Here is a 25,474-nt window from a genome sequence, read left to right on the forward strand (position 1 = left end):
TGTATTGAAAAGTTGAGATGTCAAATGATTATACATAATTGAAATATGGCAACTCGACTTGTAACATTTGTATACTTTTTCTAACAAAGACGGCCCTTTACTGTATAATTCGCTAAGGTTTGAGAATGCTCCGCCCATTTTGTAGAAGTTGTAAGAAGAGCAACTCCTTGTCCGTTTTGTCATGGGAACACTAGCGACATTTTACGAAAGATTTCCCCTGAGTTTCGGCGTTCTTTTGATTCTAACTGTACAATACAGTCTTCTATTGACTTTTGCTTATACCTACATGTACTTGTAACTGTCATAGAATGAATGCCTCTTAACAGAGACTTCCATCCCCTAAGGGTGACTCCCATTTAAATGTCTCATTAGTTTGTATCTACGTAGGAATAAACTACAAATCTTTAAAAAAAATTATTCTTCCGAGTTACACAAACCCGAGTCATTTAAGCCAAGGACCTGCCTGAACCACCCTAAAAATTTTTAACCAGAATAAAGTAAAGCCTACCGGCAGCCACACACAACACTGCCCTCCAGTGGGGTTGCTAGGTAACTAAACGGATTTTGAGTGAAGCGAAAAATCTATTTTTGGGCGAGATGGCCATGTCGTCCTGATGGAAGTTCCTATAGGGTAGCTTCCTAGGGTATATTACAACTACAGCGATATTCCCAGAGAATTTACCTTAAGGTACCCAGAATTCTAACTCCTGGAGCGAATATCCCTACCAGGGATATCGCGAAATATCAGAGGACGTATTCTTGACACGCCACATGGCAATCTGCACCCCGAACAGAGATAACACTTCGAAGGGGTCAATTGGCAAGAAAACAAAAACGAGAAAGAAAAAGGAGAGCCGTTCGCAAGGCTCTCTCTTCTCCCGTTTCGTAAGCGTGCATTGCGCCGATTCTGGCGCCATCTGTATTCCTTGTAGCGATACAGGAGGTGCTACAGATACTGTATGTAGGGAGGGGTCCTACAGCCCTTTCATAGAAAGGGAAGGGCGGGTCCATCAGGACGACATGGCCATCTCACCCAAAAATAGATTTTTCGCTTCGCTCAAAATCCGTTTTTTGGGCTCAAGCCATGTCGTCCTGATGGAAGTATACCAGAGCATTACTGTATCTGTGGATTCTCAGAACGTGCCGTACTCCCCGGAGGTATTTCCCCGGTCGACTAGACCTAGAGACCTAAGATGTTACCGTTATACATCTTTTCAACTAACCATAAACCATGTTAGAGCTTCCTGCCCCCTACAGGGAAGAGTCCTACTAGACTCTGGAAAAGTCTCGAAGAGTACATATACCTATGTATGAATACCAGGCAAGCCAATATAGTGGTCTCACCCTATATTAAGTAAAGCATAGTTTGTAAAGAACCACTGCGTCAATATGAAATATCGACCAGTTCTCCGCTCAATACTTGTATTGGACAAGGGTTTATATCCGCATAGGAGGAAACTTGTAAATCCGCCACCGTCCCCTTATGGGATGGAGTCCTCCCGCTAAGGGAAAGCATAAACCAATGCAACATTAGCTTGCATAAAGGAACAATCTATTAGAATTATCCCAGATAAATATACATAGAATGAATGCTCAATTATACCAATAAATTGACACAGGTGAAGGAGACGCAAGGTTCTCAAGAACAAGTTTATTGACAGACAATAAATAGACAGGTTAACAACAATTATATATATATATATATATATATATATATATATATATATATATATATATATATATATATATATATATATATATAAGAAGAGGATAACCAAAACTTTAAGCATAAGTATGATAGTAAACAGAAACTTGTTTATCTGAAAGAAAAACATTAGTGCCACTTTTAACATACCGAGGTATCAAAGTCATAAAAGTCTGTATTACTAATCAGTCACATTAGCGTTAGAAACGCTCGGCACACATGTCTGCACTTATGCTAGGTTCACCTTTGGAAGTGGAACAGTCAACGTGGGCAACTCAGTGCCCTCACTTAGTTTGTAGCACAGTATGTAACTACACACTCACCCTGGAATTAATCGTCCCAATTAAAACCACTGTTCCTCGCAGAGTTAAACATCAGGGTTAACGATGCAACCCACTGCTACCACAGATCTCTTTAGTTGCTCCACTTGCTTCGCACAGTGGCGAAAGAACACTCTGGAAGACTTCCAGCCAGTGTATGAACGAAGATATTCAAAATCCATACAATTAAAGAAATTTAAGGATGAGGCAACTTTCCTCGGATCGTGACTTGCGGGTGTACTGTCAGGATCCGCTCTGCGAATAAAATATGTGATTTTCGCCCTGAGTTGATTCAGTGATAAATTTGAGCCTGATGTTTCTCCCCTGAATAGTTGACCACCCTTGAAGTCTGAAGTTCTACGAAGATAGACCTTTAGGCATTCTACTGGACATAGAGATGCATCTTCTTTCAGAGGGCAGATTCTCCGGGGAACCCACCTGTTGGTGGGTAACTCATTCTTGGCGAGAAACGTAGGATCCGGAAACAGGTTCAGTTCTCCCCCATCCAGGAACTGAACACGACCTTCCTCTCTCGAGAGGGCTACAATCTCACTAACCCTGGCCCCGGATGCGAGTGCAAATAGGAAAATAACTTTTTGGGTCAAATCCTTTAACGCACACTCCTCATTGCTCAACAGAGAAGCGAAATGAAGAACTTTGTCTAAAGACCATGAAATGGGCTTTGGAGGTGCTGAAGATCTGAGCCTAGCGCAGGCTTTCGGAACTTTATTAAAGATCTCGTTAGCGAGGTCGACCTGGAAGGCATATAGAATGGGTCTTGTCAAAGCAGACTTACACGTCGAAATCGTGTTAGCTGCCAACCCTTGACCATGGAGGTGGATGAAGAAAGATAAGCAGAAGTCCGTCGAGATCTCCTGCGGATTCTTTGCCTTGACAAAGGCCACCCATTTTCTCCAAGATGACTCATATTGCCTTCTAGTAGATTTGCACTTATATTCCTCTAGGAAGTCTATGCTGGCTTTCGAAATCCCGAAACGCTTTCTCACCGCTAGGGAGAGAAAATCATGAGCTGCAGGGTCCGGGTTTTCTGTAATGAAGCGCAGACAGTCGACTTCTGGACTCGCTGGGTCAGAACTGGATCTGGTAGCGGTAGAAACTTCAACCGTAGTTCCAATGCCAGGGGGAACCACACGCTGTTCGGCCACTTGTGGGCCACTATTGCCGCTACCCCCTTGAAGGATCTCAGTTTGTTGAGGATCCTCAACAGAAGGTTGTGAGGAGGGAACAAATAAATCCTGGACCATCTGTTCCAGTCGAGGGACATCGCGTCCACTGCTTCCGCTAAGGGGTCCTCGTACGGGGACACGTACAGGGACAACTTCTTGTTGTCTTTCGTTGCAAAGAGGTCTATCTGCAGTTCTGGGACTTGACTCAAGATGAAGGAGAATGATCCTGCGTCTAGGGACCATTCCGACTCTATCGGTGTGAACCTGGATAGAGCGTCCGCTGTCACATTGCGGACTCCTTGAAGGTGAACTGCTGACAGGTACCACTTCTTCTTTTCCGCCAATCGGAAGATGGCCAACATCACCTGGTTGAGAGGTGGTGACCTTGATCCTTGTCGATTCAAGCATCTCACAACTACTTCGCTGTCCAGCACCAACTTAATGTGGATCGAGTGACGCGGGGAGACTTTCTTTAAGGTAGGGAGCACTGCCATAGCTTCTAGAAAGTTTATGTGAAAGGTCTTGAATAGCTTGGACCAAGTCCCCTGGACCTTTTTCAGATGAGAGTGACCTCCCCATCCCTCCTTCGAGGCGTCTGAGTGAATTGTCACTGACGGGGGAGGTGGCTGAAGAAGAACCGACTTCTTTAGATGTCTGGCTTGGGACCAAGGCCTGAGAAGAGTACGTAGACGAAGCGGAACTGGTCTTCTCAGATCTCTTCGCGCGTTTGATGCATAACTTCTCCAAACTCCGGTTGCATCCTTTAGCTGTGCTCTTAGCACCGGGTCTGTCACCGAAGCAAACTGGAGAGAACCCAGTACTCTCTCCTGTTCGCGTCTTGATATCCTTTCGGAATCTAGAAGTCTCTTGACAGAACCTGCTATCTCCTTCCTTTTCTTCGCCAGGATGGAGAAACGGTGTGACATTAGGTCCCAGTGGATTCCCAGCCACTGGAACTTTTGAGATGGAGAAAGTCGAGACTTTTTTCTGTTGATCTTGAAGCCTAGATACTCTAGGAACTGGATCACTTGCATGGAAGCTTGCAAGAATTCTGTCTTGGATGCTGCCCACACCAGCCAGTCGTCCAGGTAGGCTACTACCTGAATTCCCTTTAGGCGTAATTGTTTGAGAGCTACGCTCGCAAGCTTCATGAAGATCCTTGGAGCTATATTTAGCCCGAATGGCATGGCTCTGAAGGCGTATAGTCTTCGTTGTAGCTTGAACCCTAGGTAGGGGGAGAGTTGACGGTTGATTGGAACGTGCCAATAGGCGTCTGACAAGTCTATGGAGACGGTATATGCCCTCTTGGGCAGTAAGGTCCTTATGTGTTGCAGTGTTAGCATCTTGAACTTGCAGTTCACTATGAACTTGTTGAGTGGCGACAAGTCCAGAATGACTCTGAGTTTTTCCGAGTCCTTCTTGGGAACACAAAACAGCCTCCCTTGGAATTTGATGGACTTTACCCTTCGGATCACTTTTTTCTCCAACAGATCTTGGATATACTCCTCCAGAACGGGGGTGGAGTGTTGGAAAAACCGAGGGCACGGGGGTGGAGTGCTGTACCAGCTCCAGCCCAGTCCATTCTTGAGTAGGCTGTGGGCCCAGGGATCGAAGGTCCACCGATCCCGAAAATTCTGAAGTCTCCCTCCTACTGGTATCATCTCACTTGGACTGTTGTCCTGAGGTCTTGCCTCCCTGACCGCGACCACCCCTGAATCCCCTTCCCCTTGAGGGGCGCCTAGACAAGCCTCTGGCTGCTCCTCTAGGCTTTGCTCGAAAGGAAGTTGACTGCCCTTCGAACGTTGGGTTGAATGCCGGGGACTGCGTCGACACGGCCTGGGGTACCCACTGGAATGTGATAGACAGGCCCCACTTCTGGAGAAGGTTTCTATTCTCCGTGGCGGCCTTATCAACAACTTCTTTGACCAATTCGCTAGGGAAAAGGTCTTTGCCCCAAATGTTGGAGGAGATTAGTTTCCTTGGCTCGGGCCTCACCGTAGCCGAGGTGAACACGAACTCCCTACAAGCTCTCCTCGCCCTGACGAAGCTGTAAAGATCCTTCGTCACTGTGGCCAGATGAGTCTTGGCCACTACCATGAACATTTCATGGACCTTGGGGTCACTTGCCATCGTCTCAAGAGTGGTCTGAAGAGACATTGAGGCAGCCAGTCTTTCTTTTGTCTCGAGCTCTCTCCGCAAAAGAAAGTCAGACAGCTTAGGGAGGTTCTCACCGAACGGACGTCCGGCAATATCAGCCTCCAACTTCCCGACTGAGAAGGTAAGATGGACGTCCTTCCAGTCCTTGTGGTCCATAGGTAGGGCCAGCGACAAGGGTTTACACTCCTCCAGGGAGGGGCAAGGCTTGCCAGCCTCGACTGCTTTTAATACAGCCGCAAACCCTTTCTGCAAAAAGGGGAAGGCTCTAGCAGGAGAGGACACAAAGGAAGGGAGCTTCTTACTCAATGCAGCTACCTTTGAGTTCGTGAAGCCCCTCTCTTTCATCGAAGATGAAAGCAAAGCTTGAGCCTTAGCATGGTCCATCACTATGACCTCCTTCGGCTCTGTCTCCTCCTTTGAAGCTGGTTCCTTCCTCAACCGGACATAACAGTCCGGATATGACCCTTTGCTGGGCCAGAATTCCACCTCCTCTAGGGGAACTGAACCCAACTTATCCGACATGACGATCTTTCCAGTCGTCATCGGCATGTGCTCAGCATATCTCCTCGGGTTAGCATCTGAGCACAAGGGAAGGTCTTTCACATTGAGCCTTTTCTGGGGCCCACGTGATGCTGCAAGCTTCTGCATCTGCAGTTCCATTGCAGCCGCCTTCTCAATATTCTCCTTCTGCATTTGTTGGGTCATTCCAACAATGGAGGAGAGGGCCTGTCCCAGCTCTACTGGGAGAGCGGACGATGTTGAGGGAATAGGTTCAGGGATCTGAACCGGAGCAGCCGACACCTCGTCGGCCTCTTCCTTTACAATGTCTGGGGCTTGATCTTCATCCTGGCCTCCTGCCAGAAGGTCTTCCTCCAGACGCTCGGACACGTCTGACATCCTGTCGTCCAACTGGATGTCTTGCAAGGCGACCGCGACTTCAGCATCCACCTGGATCTGAACTAGGGGGATCTCCTCTTGAGGCTGGGGAATCACTGCATCAGCTGATGCCCTAGGGAAAAGGTAAGCCCTCATCTTCTCACTTGGAAGATAAGGTCCAGAGGTGTTCTTCTGGAAGCCCCTTACCTAGGTACGAATCTTCTCCCTTGCTATATCCCTTGATTCTGCCATCCTAGGGGAATCAAAAGCCTCAGTAATCAGGTTAGAGCACACGGTACATACCTGAGGGTCCCAATACCGGAGATCACCCTTGGAGACAGCGCATGCTGCGTGCCTCCTACATAACTCATGTCCGCAGAAGTTCTTACTGCGGACGTTACAGAAAGCACTTCCGCACTTCGGCTGTTCCTCCTGTAAAGAGAAGAACTTTCCATGAGTATCAAGTGAAATACGTATCACTGGATATGCACAGTTTAGCATAAAAAATCAGAAGGAAAGACACACACTTGTGTTTCCCGCACAACCAATTGTTGCAGCCTTCCAGATAATAAAATCGAATGGTTAATCTGTCCTAGAGTAACCAATGACAAATTTCCAGAGGAAACAGGTGGAGCTCACACCTAAGATATGACTTTAAAATACCGGATAATAGACAAGAAAGAACTCACTTTCTTATCTGTAAGGCAACACCAAAGGGCTGTGCAAGACAACACAAAAGTGTTAGAACACACAGTGTTGTACCAATACCATACTATAGTTTTCTCCCTACAGTATATGCTATACTGAAGAATACTGGTACAGTATAGAGATACCGGCCGGCACACACCATAACTAGCTTTAAAGTATACTACTTAACAGCTATAAGGCGGCAGAACGCTGGTTCAAATGCATGTGCCGGCCGGCAGTAACTGCCGGCCGGCAATGACTGCCGGCCGGCAACTACACAAGGTAGCACCCGGCTGCCGGCCACCGCTCGTAGCGACCGGCAGACAAGGGCGTGACAATAGCTGGCCGGCAAAGGTACACAACCGATGCCAGCCAGCAGCAAAAGAACCGGAGAACTCCGACTGCCCGGCTGCCGGCCACATAGGCCGGCAGCCGGGTCGGGTACAGCACTAGAAGAAAACAGAATGGATGCCAGGATAAGAGAGTACACTACCTCCAGGCCCGGCAATCCGAAAGAGTGCATAAAAGGAAGGGGAGAATCTAATTCAGGCTTCATAACCAATGCCGTCTGGCTCTACAGACAGACATGGGTGAGGGACCAAGGGAGGTCCGGGCAGCACTCAAAGCAGAAGACCTTTGCCGGCCGGCAAGGGACTGAGTCAATTCCACATCCTAACCTGTACTAGGTCCAGATGTAGAATGACGTACAGTACTGTAACGGCTAGGCCATTACAGAGATAGAGGGGGAAGGGACAAAGAGGGTCCTACCAACCTTGCTTTAGTAAAGAATCACCCGCAGCCAAGAAAACTCATCTTAGCTTAAGGGAGATCCAAGAGGGGAGGCCAGCAATACTTGCCAACCCCCACTGAACCAAAGCAAGGAAGGTATTGCTACTCCCAGGGAAAGGATCTCATCCTCCCACCGGTAACAGCAACAAGGACTAGTCTGCTAGATCACAAAAGAAGGAATCATCTCGTACAGAAACCTTCGGGAGTGACCTAAGGAGGCTAAGCCTCCTAAGTCTGCGTCAGACTGGCGAGGGAGACTCTACCCCAAGCCAGACAAACACAGATTCAGACTAAAAACTCTGATGTTCTGCCCCTCTCTGAAGCCAGACTTACTGGAACAGGAAGGTACAGTAACACCCCAAAATAGTTGTATCGAAAGTTAATTCAGATAAACCACTAGGGTTAAGCCCAAGGCTTAAACAGAGGGAAAGGGATTGCATACCTTCTCCGAAGAAAAGAAAGCAGCCGGGGAGTATGAGAAAGTATACTAAGGCTTCATAGGCAACTTAGCCTAGGCACCAAGAGAATCGATTACCTAAATCACCGAAACTCACTCGTATACTATCTTGGAAATAATCAATATAATCTTAAATGTATAAAACTGCCTAAAGCTTCAATAAAATTTTAAAACACCCGGAAATCCAAAATTCATGCAGGAAAGTACTAGGGCCAAACGACTAGGCTACATGGTCTAGCTTAGGCCAGAATTGGCGAATACTTCGCCAAAACAAACAATACTAAAGCATGAATAAGGAAATCCTATGTAACGCTAAATAGCTAAAATCATTAAAGCAAAACAGCCGGGAACGTCGCTCTGGCTAACTAAAACTCATACCTAGCGAGCGACAGCGTCCAGGACGCCTCCGGTAGGCAACGGCTCTTGTAACAAAGATTATTACTATTAATCACTTTAAAAATTACCAAGAGCCTACATTTATACATAAAAGAAATAATACTCAACTTATCAGAGGCAGACAAAGCTGGAGAAAGCATAATAAAGCGATTAAATCCAAGATTTTGAGAGAAACACAGGAAAAAACACCGAGTTGTTAAGCTACGCAAAAAGGAATACAGATGGCGCCAGAATCGGCGCAGTGCACGCTTACGAAACGGAAGAAGAGAGAGCCTTGCGAACGGCTCTCCTTTTTCTTTCTCGTTTTCGTTTTCTTGCCAATTGACCCCTTCGAAGTGTTATCTCTGTTCGGGGTGCAGATTGCCATGTGGCGTGTCAAGAATATGTCCTCTGATATTTCGCGATATCCCTGGTAGGGATATTCGCTCCAGGAGTTAGAATTCTGGGTACCTTAAGGTAAATTCTCTGGGAATATCGCCGTAGTTGTGATATACCCTAGGAAGCTACCCTATAGGAACTTCCATCAGGACGACATGGCTTGAGCCCAAAAATCATAGTATAACGGAGCCTTTTTCCTTTTATAATTGTCTGGTCGTATAAAACGGAACAGGGGGGTAATTTATTTGAATAGCTCAAATTTGTATAGCTCGGGAAAATAGAAATTAATTTTTTCAATTTTGAGTATTAATGATAAAACTAAAAGAAAATCTTTAAATGCACTTTTCTCAAACCATACTTTTTGCACTTCAAAGTATCTACTTTAGTTTTCATAATTTCTATTAAATTTGAAAAGCTATACAATGTTTTATTCTGCTTTATTTTATGCAATAACTTCAAAATTTCACCCAGAAATTTTTTATCCAAAATCAATTATTTACATAAAAAAGTATTTTTATCTATAAACTTAAAAATGTTTCTATAAGGTATACTTTGTATTCTCTATAGCCTATAATCACTACTAGATAACAATTTTTATACATTTTCTATTTAAGATGTGGGAGGAAATAGAATGTGAAAAAATATGGTAGATTATCTATCTATTCCAGTAAGAACTAGTCAAAATCTTCTGTTATACGTACAATCAAACTGTGTGGATGCTAACACCGTAGTTACAAAAAATCACCCCACCCCATTTGGCCTTAAATGCATTTTCTAACTTAAAGGTGAAATCATTACTACTATTTGGCTAATACATTTTGTAGTTTCCTTTTTGACAGAACTTTTATCTTTCTGCTTCTATATATAACCTAAATAAATTTAATGATTACAGAATATAGATCAATCTCTTGCCACAAAAACCAGACCAAAATGAGCTCTCTAGTTAGTGCTTCAAATAGGGCTTTTACTAAAATTTATTCTCAAATGAAAAAATTCTTTGGCAGTCGCACCATATGGACTACAAAGTGTGGATAATATTTGTATAAACTGTATGATGCCAGATGAAAAGGCCTCAGAAAAAAACACCTGTGATGATTATTTGGCAGTTTGGTTTCCCAGTACATATACTGTATTGTATGCACTGTACATCAAACAGCCTCCTTTTTTTTATCCTTACAATGCATTATTTACATAAAAAGATTTCCAAAGGATGAATGAGCACACAAAATTTAGTGCACAAGGCTCAGTGTCGGATGCAGGAAACCATTCAGTGCTGAGATATCATCTAGGGAAAACCTCCCAGTTGGATTATGACATTAAAAGTTGAAATAGTTTAGGCAGCAAAAGTGAAGAATCGAAGCAGAGTCAGAATTAAAGTTAAAGGAAATAAAGTGGCGAGGATTATGGGCTAAAGGGATGCTGCTAAGACCCTTTCGCAGTGATGAATGAGGTGCAGAGATGGCTATATCCTCTACAGGATGAAATTTTTCATCAATAACCATAACAATTTCTACCTTTTGCATGGGCACATTTGTATCATATGTTTCTTTACATCTTACTTACCTGAATGGTATGGCAAAGAAAGCAGTGATTGATCCAATGTACAAGGAACCAACAACAAGGGCAATTAAAAGCCCAGAGCTTGCTGCTATACGGCCTCCAGCACCAAGTGGCCAATGAGTGCTACCTGAAAGTTGCAAGGAAATCTACAATATATTTGGAAAATTTTAATTGATTCTTCTCGGTTTGTTGTATTGAAAACTTCAGGAAATTTTCATCATTCATATATTCACATCCTCCAGTATCATATCTGGAGTCTACCTGAAATTTCAAAAGTTACACAGACATAAACTATTTCCTAATCTGAATACAGCCTTATAAAGCTGTATTATAAAAACTTACCCTGATACAAGAAAATCTTCAGAGAATTTCCAATCTGTCGAGTGGTCCAAGTTTTCCAGCTGGACTTGTGACTCAGAATGGACTCTATTTTAACCAGAATCTCTAAAGCTATTCCCAATGACAGTGCAGAGGCAAAAATGCATGCCCAAACCTTTAAGGGAAAATTAGTAGGAGAAATATCAATAATAATAATAATAATAATAATAATAATAATAATAATAATAATAATAATAATAATAATAATAATAAACAGATTTTGAGCAAAGCGAAAAATCTATTTTTGGGTGTGAGTGCCATGTCGTCCTGATGGAAGGTTCCTTTAGGTAGGTTTCTAAGGGATATTTGCTACAGTGATACTCCCAGAGAATTAAACCAAAAGTCTCCAGGATTCTAACTCCTGGCGCGAGTATCCAATTAAGGATATTGCATAATATCAGGGGACGTATTTTTTAGATACGACACATAGCAATCTTCACCCCGAATAGATTTAACTCTTTGATGTAAGGGGGAAGAGTGGTGAAAGAAAGGGGGTACCGTTCTAGGTAACCGGTAGACCTCCTATCCGTACTATTACAGGCCGCCATTTCTTTACTTGTCTTTAAGCAGGAATAGCCGCAGATAGAGTAGTTTCGGGTGGGGTCAGCAAAAGGGTGGGTCCCTCAGGACGACATGGCATTCTCACCCAAAAATAGATTTTTCGCTTTGCTCAAAATCCGTTATTTGGGCTCGGCCATGTCGTCCTGATGGAGGCATACCAGAGAATTAACTTGAAAGTACTATATCTGTGGGTTTGTGTGTGTGCCTTCTACCTTGAATGGATTCCTTATCTAGTCTCCTAGACTTGTATATGAAATTCCAGTTAACTGTAATTTAGTGTTTCCTGGCCCCTGCAGGGAAAGATTCGACTTCGACAATAGGGATTCAAGGTTTGTATTTCTGTAGGAACAAAAGGGAAACTTTTTACAGGTTACCTTTAAATACCATGGAAATCTGTACTGATTCAAGTTATCTCTATATATAGGGATAAATAAAACCCTGGCATGTTTTATTTAAATGCAACTGAGGAGTCAAAAATAAGACGCGGATACATTTTGTATCTTTATTTTAAACTAAATTATCAAATGTAGTTACAACAAGGTAAGATTCTGATCCAGCATTAATACACATCAGGGTTCATATATTGACCTGTAAATGAAGAATATATATAATTTCATTATTGGAATAATGCCACTCAATGGAGATGTGAAACCAAATCTGTCTGACTTGCTCAGAGTTTGTACATGTGTAAACACTGTGATGCAAACGTTCACCTATATAGAACAGTCTGTTAATCACCGTAATGATTTGCACTAGAAGGTATGAGTACCCATGCACCTGATACACTGTTGAGTCCCAAAACAGTCCACTGCTCATCGCAGCACTCTCAAAGTCCATGTGTTGAAAGAAATTCAATGAAGAAGCAACTTTTCTCGGATCGTGACCTGCGGGTGTACTGTCAGGATCCGCGCTGCAAATAACGTAGGTGAGCTTTACTCTCAGTTGTCTTAGGGATAGGTTTGATCCTGAAGTTTTGCCTCTGAAGAGCTGTCCTCCCTTGAAGTCTGAAGTTCTTCGAAGACAGACCTTAAGACACTCTACTGGGCATAGAGAGACATCTTCCTTCAATGGGCAGATTCTCCAAAGACCCCACCTCTTAGTGGGTAGCTCATTCTTGGCAAGAAAGGCAGGATCAGGAAAAAGGTTCAGTTCTCCTGTGTCTAGGAACTGAATATGGTCTTCGTTTCTGGATAAGGCCAATATTTCACTAACTCTAGCCCCTGAGGCTATTGCAAACGAAAAGATGACTTTCTGTGTTAGATCCTTTAGTGTACAATCCTCATTGTTTAGGTTCGAAGCGTAGTGCAAGACTTTGTCCAAAGACCACATAATGGGCTTTGCAGGGATTGCTGGCTTGAGTCTAGAGCATGCTTTTGGGATCTTATTGAATATTTCACTTGTGAGGTCCACCTCAAAGGCGTACAGAAGTGGTCTATTGAGGGCCAACTTACACGCGGTAATCGTGGTGGAAGCCAAGCCTTGTTCGTATAGGTATATGAAGAAAGCGAGAAAGAAATCTATCGATATCTCTGTTGGTTTCCTTGTCTTCACAAAGGACACCCATTTCTTCCACGATGATTCATATTGTCTCCTAGTTGAACTTGACTTATACTCTTCGATTAGGTCAACTTTATCCATCGAGATTCCAAACTTTTTGTTCGCCGCTAGGGTGAGAAAATCATGAGATGTAAGTTGCTGGTTTGCGAGGATGAAGCATAGACAGTCGACTTCTGGACCAGTTGGGATAAAACTGGGTTCGGCCGAGGAGACAGCTTTAGTTTCAATTCTAGAACTAGAGGGAACCAATTGCTTTTGGGCCATTTGGGGGCCACCTCTGCAACTGTCCCTCTGAAGGATCTTAGCTTGTCGAGGACTTTTAGCAGGAGATTGGTTGGTGGAAACAGGTAAATGTGATTCCACCTGTTCCAGTCGAGGGACATGGCGTCTATTGCTTCTGCTTAATGGTCCGTATAAGGGGCTACGTAACGAGGTACTTTCTTGTTGTTGCTCGTTGCAAAGAGGTCGATCTGCAGTTCCGAGACTTTTTCCAAGATGAAGGAGAATGAGTCTACGTCTATGGACCATTCTGTCTTTATCGGCTTTTGCCTGGATAGAGCGTCCATCGTCACATGGCGGAACCCTTGTAGGTGAACTGCTGATAAGTGCCATCCCCTCTTCCTAGCCAGGTAGAAGATGGCTAATATCACATGGTTGATGTGAGGTGATCTCGAACCTTGTCAATTTAGACATTTTACTATTACTTCGTTGTCCAGGACCAATCTGATGTGGATTGCTCTGTGAGGGGATAGTTTCTTCAACGTCAGGAAAACTGCCATAGCTTCTGAGATGTTGATGTGAAAGGTTTTGAACTGGTGCGACAAATTCCCTTGCAGTTTTCTCTTGTGAGAATGGCCTCCCCATCCTTCCAAGGAGGTATCTGTGTGTATCACCACTGATGGTTGTGGTGGTTGCTGGGGAATTGTCCGTGCTAGGCTCTTGGCTGTTAACCACGGCCTTAACAGTGTGCGCAATAGAGTCGGGGTCAACCTTAGTTGAGCTCTTTGAGCGTTTGATGCGTATCTTCTCCAGACTCCTTACGCATCCTTTAGATGTGCTTTTAGCACCGGGCCTGGCACTGTTGCAAACTGGAGAGAGCCCAATACTCTTTCCTGTTGGCGTCTTGAAATCCTCTTGTGACGGATTAGTCTCTTGACAGCTTTCGCTATCTCTCTCCTCTTCTTGGATGGAATGGAGAAGTGGTGTGACTTTAAGTCCCATTGGATTCCTAAGCATTGGAACTTCTGAGCTGGAGAAAGATGAGACTTCTTGCAATTGATCTTGAAGCCCTGGTGTTCCAGGAACTGGATCACCTTCTCGACTGCTTAGAGATAAGTAGTCTTGGATGCTGCCCACACCAGCCAATCGTCTAGATATGCTACCACTTGAACTCCTTCGGAGCCTAGCTGCTTGACAATTGTGTCTGCTAGCTTCGTGAATATCCTTGGGGCTGTGTTCAGTCTGAAGGGCATTGCTCTGAAGACAAATTTCTTCTTCTGTAGCAGATTCCAGTAAGCGTCTGCCAGGTCTATTGAGACTGTGAACGCCCCTTTAGGTAGAAGGGTCTGTATGTGTTGCAAAGTAAGCATTCGGAACTTGTTGTTCTCGGTGAACTTGTTGAGTGGAGACAAGTCTAGAATGACTCTGAATTTGTCTGTGTCTTTCTTGGGAACACAAAACAGCCTTCCCTGGAATTTGATGGACTTCACTTTCCTTATTACCTCCTTGTTCAAGAGTTCTGAGGTATATACTTCTAACGAGGGGGTGGAGTGTTAGAAGAATTCTGGAAAATAGGGTGGAGTTCTGTTCCATCTCCCTCCGAGTCCATTTGGGATTAGGCTGTGGGCCCAGGGATCGAAGGTCCAGCGATCCCAAAAGTGGTATAGTCTGCCCCCTACCTGGAACCCCTCATTTCTTGGGGGGTCCTGAGGACTTGTTTCCGTAACCACGTCTTCCTCGGCCCCGTGAGGGGTTTCTGGAGGAACTTCTGCTTGGGCTTTTTCCTTTGTAAGGGCGAAAGGTGGTTGGATGCCTCTCAAAGACAGGGTTAAATACTGGCAACTGGGCTACCAGCTGTTGAAGGACCATCTGGAAGGTGTTCTGAGGCTGGGCTACCATTTGAGGCACCGTGGCCATGGTCACGGCCGGAAGTTGCGCAGGTCTGCGTGGTCTCCTTACCTTTTTTTTTTCTTAGGCTGGGGACCTCCATCTGAGGAAGATTTCCTCTTTGAGGTCATGCCCCTCTTTTGGAGAAGGTTTCTATTCTCCGTGGCTGCTCTGGCTATGGCCTTTTGGACCATTTCCTGTGGGAAAAGTCCTTACCCCAGATGCATGATGAAATCAGCTTCCTGGGTTCCTGTTTCACTGTTGCTGAGGCAAACACTTGCTCTCTACAGGCTCTCCTTGCCCTGATGAAAGCATATAAGTTCTTCATAAGGGTTCCCATGTGAGACTTACATACATACATACATATACCAAGGCACTTCCCCCAATTTTGGGGGTAGCCGACATCAACAAAGAAACAAAAACAAAAAGGGGACCTCTACTCTCTACGTTCCTCCCAGCCTAACAAGGAACTCAACCGAGTTCAGCTGGTACTGCTAGGGTGTCACAGCCCACCCTCCCACATTATCCACCACAGATGAAGCTTCATAATGCTGAATCCCCTACTGCTTCTACCTCCGCGGTCATCTAAGGCATCGGAGGCAGCAGCAGGGCCTACCGGAACTGCGTCACAATCGCTCGCCATTCATTCCTATTTCTAGCACGCTCTCTTGCCTCGCTCACATCTATCCTCCTATCACCCAGAGCTTCCTCCACTCCATCCATCCACCCAAACCTTGGCCTTCCTCTAGTACTTCTCCCATCAACTCTTGCATTCATCACCTTCTTTAGCAAGGAAAATATACATTTCTGGGGCGTTTTCTGATGAGAGAGGGAGGCTGCAAGTCTCTCTTTCGTCTATTGTTCCCTCCTCAGAAGGTGGTCTGGCAACTTCGGAAGGTTCTCATTGAACTGCTGGCCTGCTATCTCTGTATCCAATTTCGAGATGGAGAAGGTTAGGTGGACGTTTTTCCACTTCTCCTCGCAGGTAGGCATTGTTAGAGAGAATGGTTTACATTCCTCTAGAGTTGGGCAGGGTTTGCGCTCTTCAACTGCCTTGATGACAAAGTCTAGAGCTTTCTCCGAAAAGGGGAAAGAGATGAAGGAAGGAGCAATAAAGGTAGGATGCCTCTTGCTCAGTGCTGAGACTTTGGAGTTGGTGTATCCGGTTCCTTTCAAGGACTTTAAAAGGATGGCTTGTGCCTTGTCATGTTCGAAGTCAATGACTTCCTTCGGTACCGTTTCCTCACGGGATGCAAGTTCATCCCCCAGTCTCTCGTAACAGTCTGGGTAAGTTGAAAAGCTGGGCCAGAACTCAAGATCTTCAAACAGTTTGGCTCCCAACTTCTCCGAAACGAATAGTTTCCCATTCATCATGGGTATATGCTCCGCGTACCTCCAGGGGTTGGTTTCGGAGCAGTGAGGGAGATCCGATACTCTAAAGGGCTTCTTAGTGGAGCCCCTGGAAGGTCCATGGTGGTCCTTTTCCTGTATCATTCCCTGATTTTGTTTGATAGACTGCTCCATTGTCTCCTGTTCCTTTTGGAACGGTTCCAACATCCGCTGGAGCAACGTGAGGATCACTTCACTCTTGTCGACTTGCGTAATTGGTTGAGGAGTTGGGGTTGAAGAGGTTGACGGAATAGGTTGGTATGCCGTCACAGTGATCTGAGGGTCCTCAGTTACCATCGAAACGGATCCTTCTTCCTCCATTCGTGGTTGTTCCACGTCTTCTTCAGGGCCTCCTTGCAGAAGGTCCTGTTCCGTGTCGGTGGACACTTCTGACATCCGTTCTTGGTGGATGTCCATGCATTGTGTATGTCTGCATCGATCTTCAGTTGTATGAGAGGAGGCTTGACCTGTTCCTGGGGCACTACTGCGTTTGCTAGAGCCTTGGGGAACATAAGGTACCTTAAGGAGTCATTGGATAGGTATGGTTCCGGAGAGTTCTTTTGGAACCCTCTTACCCAACTGCGAAGGGTCTCTCTCGCTGTGTCCCTAGTCTCCAAGTTGACTGGGATGGCTTCTCCGAAGCCGTTGGCCAGCAGGGTTGAGCAGGTGGAGCAACCCTTCAGGTCCCAATACTTTAGGGCTCCTGATACGATACAGCAGGGGCATGAGTCCTGCACATCGTGTGTCCACAAAAGTCCTTACGTTTGTGGTTGTAGAACAAGGCTGCACACTTCACCATCGGCTCCTCCTGTACAGGAGATGGATCCAATGAGTATAGTGGTTTTTATATCATTGATATAAAAGCATACATTTTATTAACAATAGTAATCACTATTGTATATAATAGCTTAGGATAGTAAGCTGGAAAGGAAGTAGAAAAGACACATATCTGTGTTTCCTCTCCCAGGCCATTGCTGAGACCTCCGCCAGTAATAATATTTGGATTCCCTGGTCGGGAGAATATAAGGTAGAAGAAACTCTAGTAAGTGTTTATACTAACATTATCCCTCCGTAGTATATATCAATACTGATCAGTGATTTTTTAGGGTCCCGATGATCGAAGAAACCATCTTGGTGTTGAGGGACTACTCAACCTCAACATAATATCGGGGTCCCAACAATAGACTGTGATAGGAAACACATAGTATGTTAGAAAATATGTGTACTAGTGTATATTTGTATACTGTAGTTCAACCGGCGCACTGCCGGGGTCAGGTTAGTACCTGGCAGTAATAACGGATAGAGAGAGAGAGAAAGCATTAAGGAAGGAGAGTTTCCTATCATTATGGTTTAGCACAACAATTGGAAGTGTAGGAGGACTACCAGGCCGCCTACTGTCTCCTTGCCAGAATGAGAGTTCCAATGGAAGGGGTAAGAATCCATCTGATTCTGGCTTCCACCCATCCACAAAAGGCCTGCCGCCGGCCATATCGCCAGCGGCAATAATTGTGGATGGCAGACCAAGAGAGGGCTGAGGACTTCTCAAAAGCATGTTAAGTTCCCACCGGTAGTCGTCAGAGCCGGCTAAATCTTCACCCCATGATATTCACTTCAGGCAAAGGAAGGACATAAGGGGGAAGGTGGCTGAAGCGGCTGAATTAACTGCCACTGGCAGGGTACCAGCCGGTAACACAGTCAACCTGGCAAGCCGGGATGACTGTCAGAATACCGGTGAAAGAATGTTGTGACGGCTATGTCGTCCCTAAAGGACAGAAGGGGGAAGGGAAAGGGTCTTGTAGTTCACTGGGAAGACAGGTGGCGGCAAGTATGCCACCTACCTTCAACAGTGGACTGAGGAAGCCTGGCTTCCTGTGCTGACGACGTCGCCGGCGGCAGAGGAAACATGGTTCCTTTGCTGGCAACATCGTCGGCGGCAAGACAAGGGCACCCTAAGTTAATTACTATCTAACCCAAAGCTGGAGGTGGCAAGAACTCTGTTCTACTCGACGGCAATGAAGAAAGACAGTGGTTGCCGCCTATAGCGGCGGCGGCACTCAGGGAGGGAGGAAGGGTTTAGGCTCTTTTCTCTAAAGGAGAATGTATATCGAACCTTATCCATGAATTAAAGTCCTCATCCTAATTGATAAGGAATGATAGGGTGAGGCTAAATATGGGGAATTACTTTACTAACGTATATATGAGCGAGGCTAGCCTAGCTCTGGTAGGAACCAAGGCCAAGGTTAGTACCGCCGGGGCTCCCGCTGCATACGAAAAGTAAAGTTACATAATAGGAAGAGGAATAATAATATATCTGTATGAACAATCTTCACTTGTATAATTTGCCTAACTAGCTAGTATTATAGCTAAATACCAGGAAACATCGCCTTACTGACTAAATAAAATGCAATAATAACGGGCAACAACCAAACACACTTAAATTATTATAATTTAACTGTGAGAAGGGAGCCTAATTTTACACACAGGAAAGAATTAATACTCAACTTCCCAGAAGATGAAGATGCTGGAGATTGAGTGATTATTCCGAAAACTTGCAACAAAACACCGGGAAAACGGTGAGAGAACACATAGCTTATAACTCTACAAGTAAAGGAATGGCGGCCGGTAGTAGTACGGATAGGACGTCTACCGGGTACCTAGAACGGCACCCCCTTTCTTTCACCACTCTTCCCTCTTACATCAAAGAGTTAAATCTATTCGGGGTGAAGACTGCTATGTGTCGTATCTAAAAAATATGTCCCCTGATATTATGCAATATCTTTATTTGGATACTCACGCCGCCAGGAGTTAGAATCCTGGAGACTTTTGGTTTAATTCTCTGGGAGTATCACTGTAGCAAATATCCCTTAGAAAGCTACTTATAGGAACCTTCCATCAGGACGACATGGCCGAGCACAAAAATGTAAAGTACAACAACAATGATAAACACATGATAATGCAATATCACTTCTGATCTAATTTTGATTTTGTTAGTAACCTAAATTACTTCAACTATTAAAGTGAACACATATGTTTTTAATAAAAATCCTTGGCTCTGAATTCACATAACATATCTTAAGGTAGATCTGTGTATGTATGTAATGTTTTATTTTGCACTCTTAAGGACATTTTCAGCCCATATTGCATAGGATTCTAACATTGATCTCTATTGAAAATTGTATATTATGCTGTGGGGCTCCTATACCTCATTACTACTTGAATCTCGATTATCAAATTAATCCACTATGAATGACCAAACTGCTTTAGCAAGTCAAAAACCTATTTGTTTTAAAAGGTAGTAATTCACATAGAGCATTGAATAAAGGTTCTGTCATTACCATATGCACCAGAAAGCCTGTTATTAACTAGAGATTATATATAAACACTTAAAAATCCATCATTTGATAAAATAAATTTGATCAAATAAATAAAAAACTACCAAATTTTAGAACAATGTTTATTTTTTTCTGGCTATACAAAGCCAAGTCATTTACATGGGTTACTCCCATTTAGACAATGAAAGAAAAAGGGGTTTGATTGCATCACATCACAATTGCTAAACAGGCACAGTGTATGGCTGCACAAGGCACCATCTCATGACAGTCTTCCCTCTCTCCTGGATCTTTTGTTTTTCAGGAACACCAAAAATTCTGCAATTCCTTGAGTGGAGCAATATTCCCCTTATGACACCAATCACAGAAGATTTTCCTCTTGGCCTGGTAGAGTGGGGCAGAGGACTTTCAGAGATATCCAAAAGTTTTTTTCACAGTTGTTTTCGAAAAGCCTTTCTTTCGGAGGAGATGGTGGATAGTCTCCAGCCGTGAAGTGACTGCGTCTTGGAACTTTCGTATGTATCATTGTCATAGTAGGTTTGGCCATTTTGGAAGTTCTCTTGGAACTTCCGTGAGAAGTTCCAACAGGTATGGGTATCACTCTGCTGCTGGACACGTTTGAGCTACTGTACTAGTGTTACTTAGACTCCCTGAGATGTTCAGATTCTGTTCAGTGTCTGACAAATAACACAGAATGGCAGGAAGGCAAAAAAGTTCAGTTCATCCCATGGGTGCTGAAACGCATCTTTCATTACTGCAGCTTGGTCTGGTGATCAATACACGAAGTTTATGATTCAGGCGAGAGGCGAACATGTCCAGAGATGAGGAACCCAACAAACTTAAAGGTTTTTTAGCCACTAGAGGAAGCAAAGATTTTTCTGAACTAACTGTTGTTCCGGATTGACTCAGATGGTCAGCAATGACGTTCATCTTCCTGAGTATGAACCTCACCGAGAGGGTGATTGCTTTAGTCTGTGCTTACCTGAGTATCTCTACTGCTAGTTAGCAGAGCAGGAGAGAGGCTGCGCCTCTTTATTTGGAGATATAGGTCACTACCGTGGAGTTATCACTCATTAGCACCATGGAGTGACTTTTCAAGAGTCTCTGAGAGAAGAAACAATGCTAGTTGTGCTGCTTTCCTTTCCAGGAAATTTATGTGAAAGGCCTTGTCCTCTTCTGACCATAGGTAGGAGATTTTCTCCCTTCCTAAGTAACCCAAGAGTGCAAGAAGTGGCTTCCCTTTTAGAAAAGTTTCTGCCATTTCCCTGAAACTCAGGATCCTTTCAGCAGATGGAAAGGCTCTAGCTTGGGCTGAGTCTATGTCTATGCCTAGGTACCTAAGGAATTGTTAAGGGTCAAGGCTGGACTTCTCCAAGTTCAGTTTAATCCTTAACTCCTTACAAAGGTCTAGTAGTAGATCCCCGTGCCTCAACAGAAGAGCTCAGGATACTGCCAGGAGAAGCCAGTCTTCCAGATACCTCAAAAGCCTGATGCCCATGGCATAAATCCAGGCTGAGGAAAGGGCAAACATTTTAGTGAAAACCCGAGGAGCTGTTAACAGACCAAAGCATAGCACCCTGAACTGGAAAATTCTGTCTCAAAAGGGAAACCTTAGGTACTTCCTTGAGGTAGGATGAATTGGGACCTTAAAGTAGGTATCTTTCAGGTCTATGATCAGAAGGAAGTTGTTCTTACTGATGACCTGGAGAGTGATGGCCGGAGTCTCCATTTTGAATTTTGTCTGCAGCACAAACAGATTAAAACTGGAAAGCCCTATGAAGGATCTCTAATTCCCATACAGACTTGCTAAGCTAAACGTTCAGCCTGGGTGAGTCGTGACGACAAAATTCAGGGAATTAACGAGGGTTTTGTCACACTCAATTTCTTCGCACTAATAGGCTCACAAGGAGACAAAGACAATTGTTTAGAAAAAGTTTAGCATTGCCAAGTCTTGGGGTATGAACACAGCCAAAGAGGTCCGATCCCCCTCGTAATAAAGGGATGAAATGTTGGAGTGCGTTCTGGGAACTCCTTAGAGGAGATTGTTGCCGAGGACCCCTGGGTGTACAAGGCAAGCTTGGCTCATGAGAGTGAGCTGAAGACTGGTAGTAAGGGTCTTTAAACAAGACTGTTTCAGTACAAGAAGAAATGGCAGGCTCACCTCTAAAGTTCTGTGATTGGGAAAGCTCAGAGACTTTCAATGTTTGGATTGGAGAAACTTCCAAGAGTGGAAAGATATTCTCTAGATAATCAGACATGTAAAGGTCTCCACTCAACATTCTAAGATGAAGGAGATCTATTCATAACGGGGAGATCAGGGACTGAGGATACTGAGCTTGAATCTGGCTCTGGAAACGCAGTGGCCGAAGCCACATGATCCACCACAAGTAATGGTTCAAGTTCTTACTGTCCTGTACATTTTCAACAGTGGGTGATAAAACATTAAAGTTACCATGGCCATCGTTATCCATGATTGGAGCCTTAGTGGGTTCCTGACACAAAGGACCTGGTTGGGGAATAACTTTTCGCCCAAAAAACGAACTTTCTTTTTTTACAGACATAGAAGGAGAAAGATCTCGCTTATTTCTTTTCTTGCGATTAGAACAATATCTCTCCCAGTGGGAGGACAGCTACTCCCTACAGTACATGCATGGCAATTCCACTGAATATCTCTTATCACAGTAAGAGGAACAAACAGGGTGCGGATCAATGTCTACCCGACTCATGAAGGTATTATAGGGTCGTCCATCATGGCCCAGGCATGAATGTATAATATGCAGCTTGCTAACCATAAGGCACTCACTTGTAACTCACAGGTAATGATAGAAATGTAAATGGCAGTGAATAGTAAAAACCACACAAGGCACAAGTACCATAAGGGTATGTGGAAGTCTAATCATAAAGGATGTGAGGATCAAGGCTGGCGTACGGTACGGTACGGTACGGTTGATATTTAGCCTATAAGTACTGTACGGAATTACGGTACGGTAATTTTACCAAGGTACGGTACGGTATGGTTCAGGTACGAAAAAATGGGCAAATTCCATACCATACCTTATCTTAGGCTTGGATATCTATCACTACGCAATTACTGTTAATGCATATTTGGACACCAGCAATTGACTGGACTAAAAAAAATTTCACTTGTAGAATACTAAGGTATCTTATATTTCAGTTTGTAATATACTATGCATGTGTTAATTCCTTAGTTAACATGTGACGTCTGTGTCTAATTCTTGAAGTAATACTAACAAGAGTTTGAAGCATCACAAATATAATCCTATATTGTGCTTCGGAAGTCTTCCCTCAGAAAAGCCCTATGAAGGATGATATAATAGATGCCATTATGTTTCTAAGATACAATACATAACCAATTTGAACTCTTATGTTTGGTTAAAAGAAGTTGCTATTGGAAGGTATTTTCCTATAGCCTAGGCTACAATCTTTATTTTATCAATGTTGAGAAAAAAGATTTAGTTTATTTTATTACATTTTAACTTTAGTTTATCAATGTTGAGAAAAAATATTTAGTTTATTTTCTTACATCGTAACTTTAGTTTATCAATGTCAAGAAAAAAAGGATTTATTTTATTTTAGTACATTGTAACTTTTGAATGTTGAGAAAAAACTTAGTTTATTTTATTACTTGGTGACATCAGGCTATGCTTTTAAGTTCTATTAATGCTTAGATTATTGTATATTTTTTTCATAATAAAATCCTTAAAAGAGGAAGTGATGGTTTCAACAATATCATTATTGTTATCCAAAGAGTTATAATACTGGGAAATATTTTGAATAATATTTCATACACTATATTTCATGTACTAAATATATGGTATAGTTTCATGGCAAAACATGTTTTATGAATCCAAAAGTGAATACTCTTGGTCTTGTATTAAAAACAAAGGAACAGTATTAAATATTACTACAAATATCCTTAGCAGCAGCAGCCATATTAGTACGGTAAAGGTACGGAATTATGGTACGGTATTTTTTCCGTACTGTACAGTACGGAAAAATTATTGATAGTACGGTACGAAATTACGGTACGGTATTTTACCGTACTACTAGCCTTGAGGAGGATACATCCTCTTAACTTCATGACAAGGATTGTAGTGAATAGTGTCATGAGATGGAGCTTTGCACTGCCATGCACCCTGGTTGCTTAGCTAATATAATGAGATGCAATCAAACCCCTTTTTCTCTGAGACTAGGATTAACCCATATAAATGACTTGGAAGTTTGTATTTGCATAGGAATAAACATTGATGACATATGAGCGGATAATATAAAAGTTTCATACCTTTATTAATCATGGGCCATCCAAACCACAAATCACATTTTTCAAATACAGTAATTCATATTTTTTCCTAACTATATACTACAAACCAGAGTCCTTTAATAGGAGTAAGTTTTCAGGAAATTTCAGCTAGACTGAACTGCTGTTGAAATTTATAACTAGGTGTCGGTAGCTACTGGTAGGAAGCAGGGAAGAGAAACTTAACCCTTTAATGACCAAATATCCCAAGCGGGATCTTTAAAACAGCTACTTTGTGGTATTCGTGGTGAACAAGTTTATGCTTGTATGAAATTGACTTTGGCAACTCATAGCTACACTCCTCTGCTCTTCGAATCAGTCAATTACAAGCCGCCTGCCCCTCTCATCAAGACTGTAGGGCGTTCGAAAGACTCCTCAGTTATGCTCTGATTGGAAAAGAGTCAAGACCTGTTGCAGCTACCACCACAGATTCAACCCCCCCCCCCTTCGTAATCATGGTAAGCACATAGTGACTGTGAGATAGTGAAGCCTAGTGATATGCTTATCTTTTGATGTGGATTTGAAGCACATTAGTGTTCCTTAAGTGTTGTAGTGACTAGTAAAAAAAGTATAAATCCCATTCGGGATACTTCGGTCGAGTTTAGACAGACAACGCTTATCCCACGTGGGACCTTTTCGACCATAATGGTTAAACCAGCTAATAGAATACGACACCTAACAAATTTTTTTAGTGCCTGTTTTAGATATTTGTGAATATTTTTAACATTATTTCCTAAAATAATAGTGATGATTTAGAGATGTTAGGTTCATGTACATATAAATTATTGCCTTACAAGGGGATTGAATGATAGAGTTTTTGTTAGGCAAAGTTATATTTTTTTTCCATTACATGAATTTAAAATTGTTTTTTTGCTTTTGCAGTTTCACAGCCGTATGTTTCATAAGCAGTGCAATGCAGAATTGGAGACTCAGGATTGTACACCATGGGTAGCCCCTGATGATACTGAAGGAAGTGATGTTGACGTGAGCCCTTTGAAGGTTGACAGTGATGACGACGAACCTACCTACGTTGCTGACGAAGGCCTTACTCGGGAGGATGCCTTTGGCCCTCCTACCTCTAGAGGTTAGTATGAGACATCCTTAGAAAGAGAGAGAGAGAGAGAGAGAGAGAGAGAGAGAGAGAGAGAGAGAGAGAGAGAGAGAGAGAGAGAGAGAGAGAGAGAGAGAGAATTTGTTTTAAATATTGTTTTTGAAAATCTCGTTGTTATAAGGAGGAAGAAATATTGACTCCATTCAGCTTAAAGGCAAGACTCAAGGCTGAGCAGCAGCCTTTCATTGAAAAAAAAGCTAGGAACATTTCCTA

The 25,474-nt window shown here is 43.4% G+C and overlaps 1 protein-coding gene across 2 annotated transcripts in view; it reads right to left on the reverse strand.

The window, feature by feature from the left end:
- LOC137616065 (glutamate receptor ionotropic, delta-1-like) overlaps window positions 1-25,474 on the reverse strand; it is a 158,789-nt gene that overhangs the window by 58,085 nt on the left and 75,230 nt on the right. For both annotated transcript variants that reach the window (XM_068345742.1, XM_068345741.1), the window contains exons 10-11: window positions 10,855-11,005; window positions 10,516-10,639 (exon numbers count right to left, since the gene is read on the reverse strand). In XM_068345742.1, the coding sequence (XP_068201843.1) occupies window positions 10,516-10,639; window positions 10,855-11,005 (275 nt within the window). The remainder of the gene's footprint in view (window positions 1-10,515; window positions 10,640-10,854; window positions 11,006-25,474) is intronic.

The sequence above is a fragment of the Palaemon carinicauda genome, chromosome 22 (assembly GCF_036898095.1).
Source record: "Palaemon carinicauda isolate YSFRI2023 chromosome 22, ASM3689809v2, whole genome shotgun sequence".
Taxonomy (NCBI): Eukaryota; Metazoa; Arthropoda; class Malacostraca; order Decapoda; family Palaemonidae; genus Palaemon; species Palaemon carinicauda.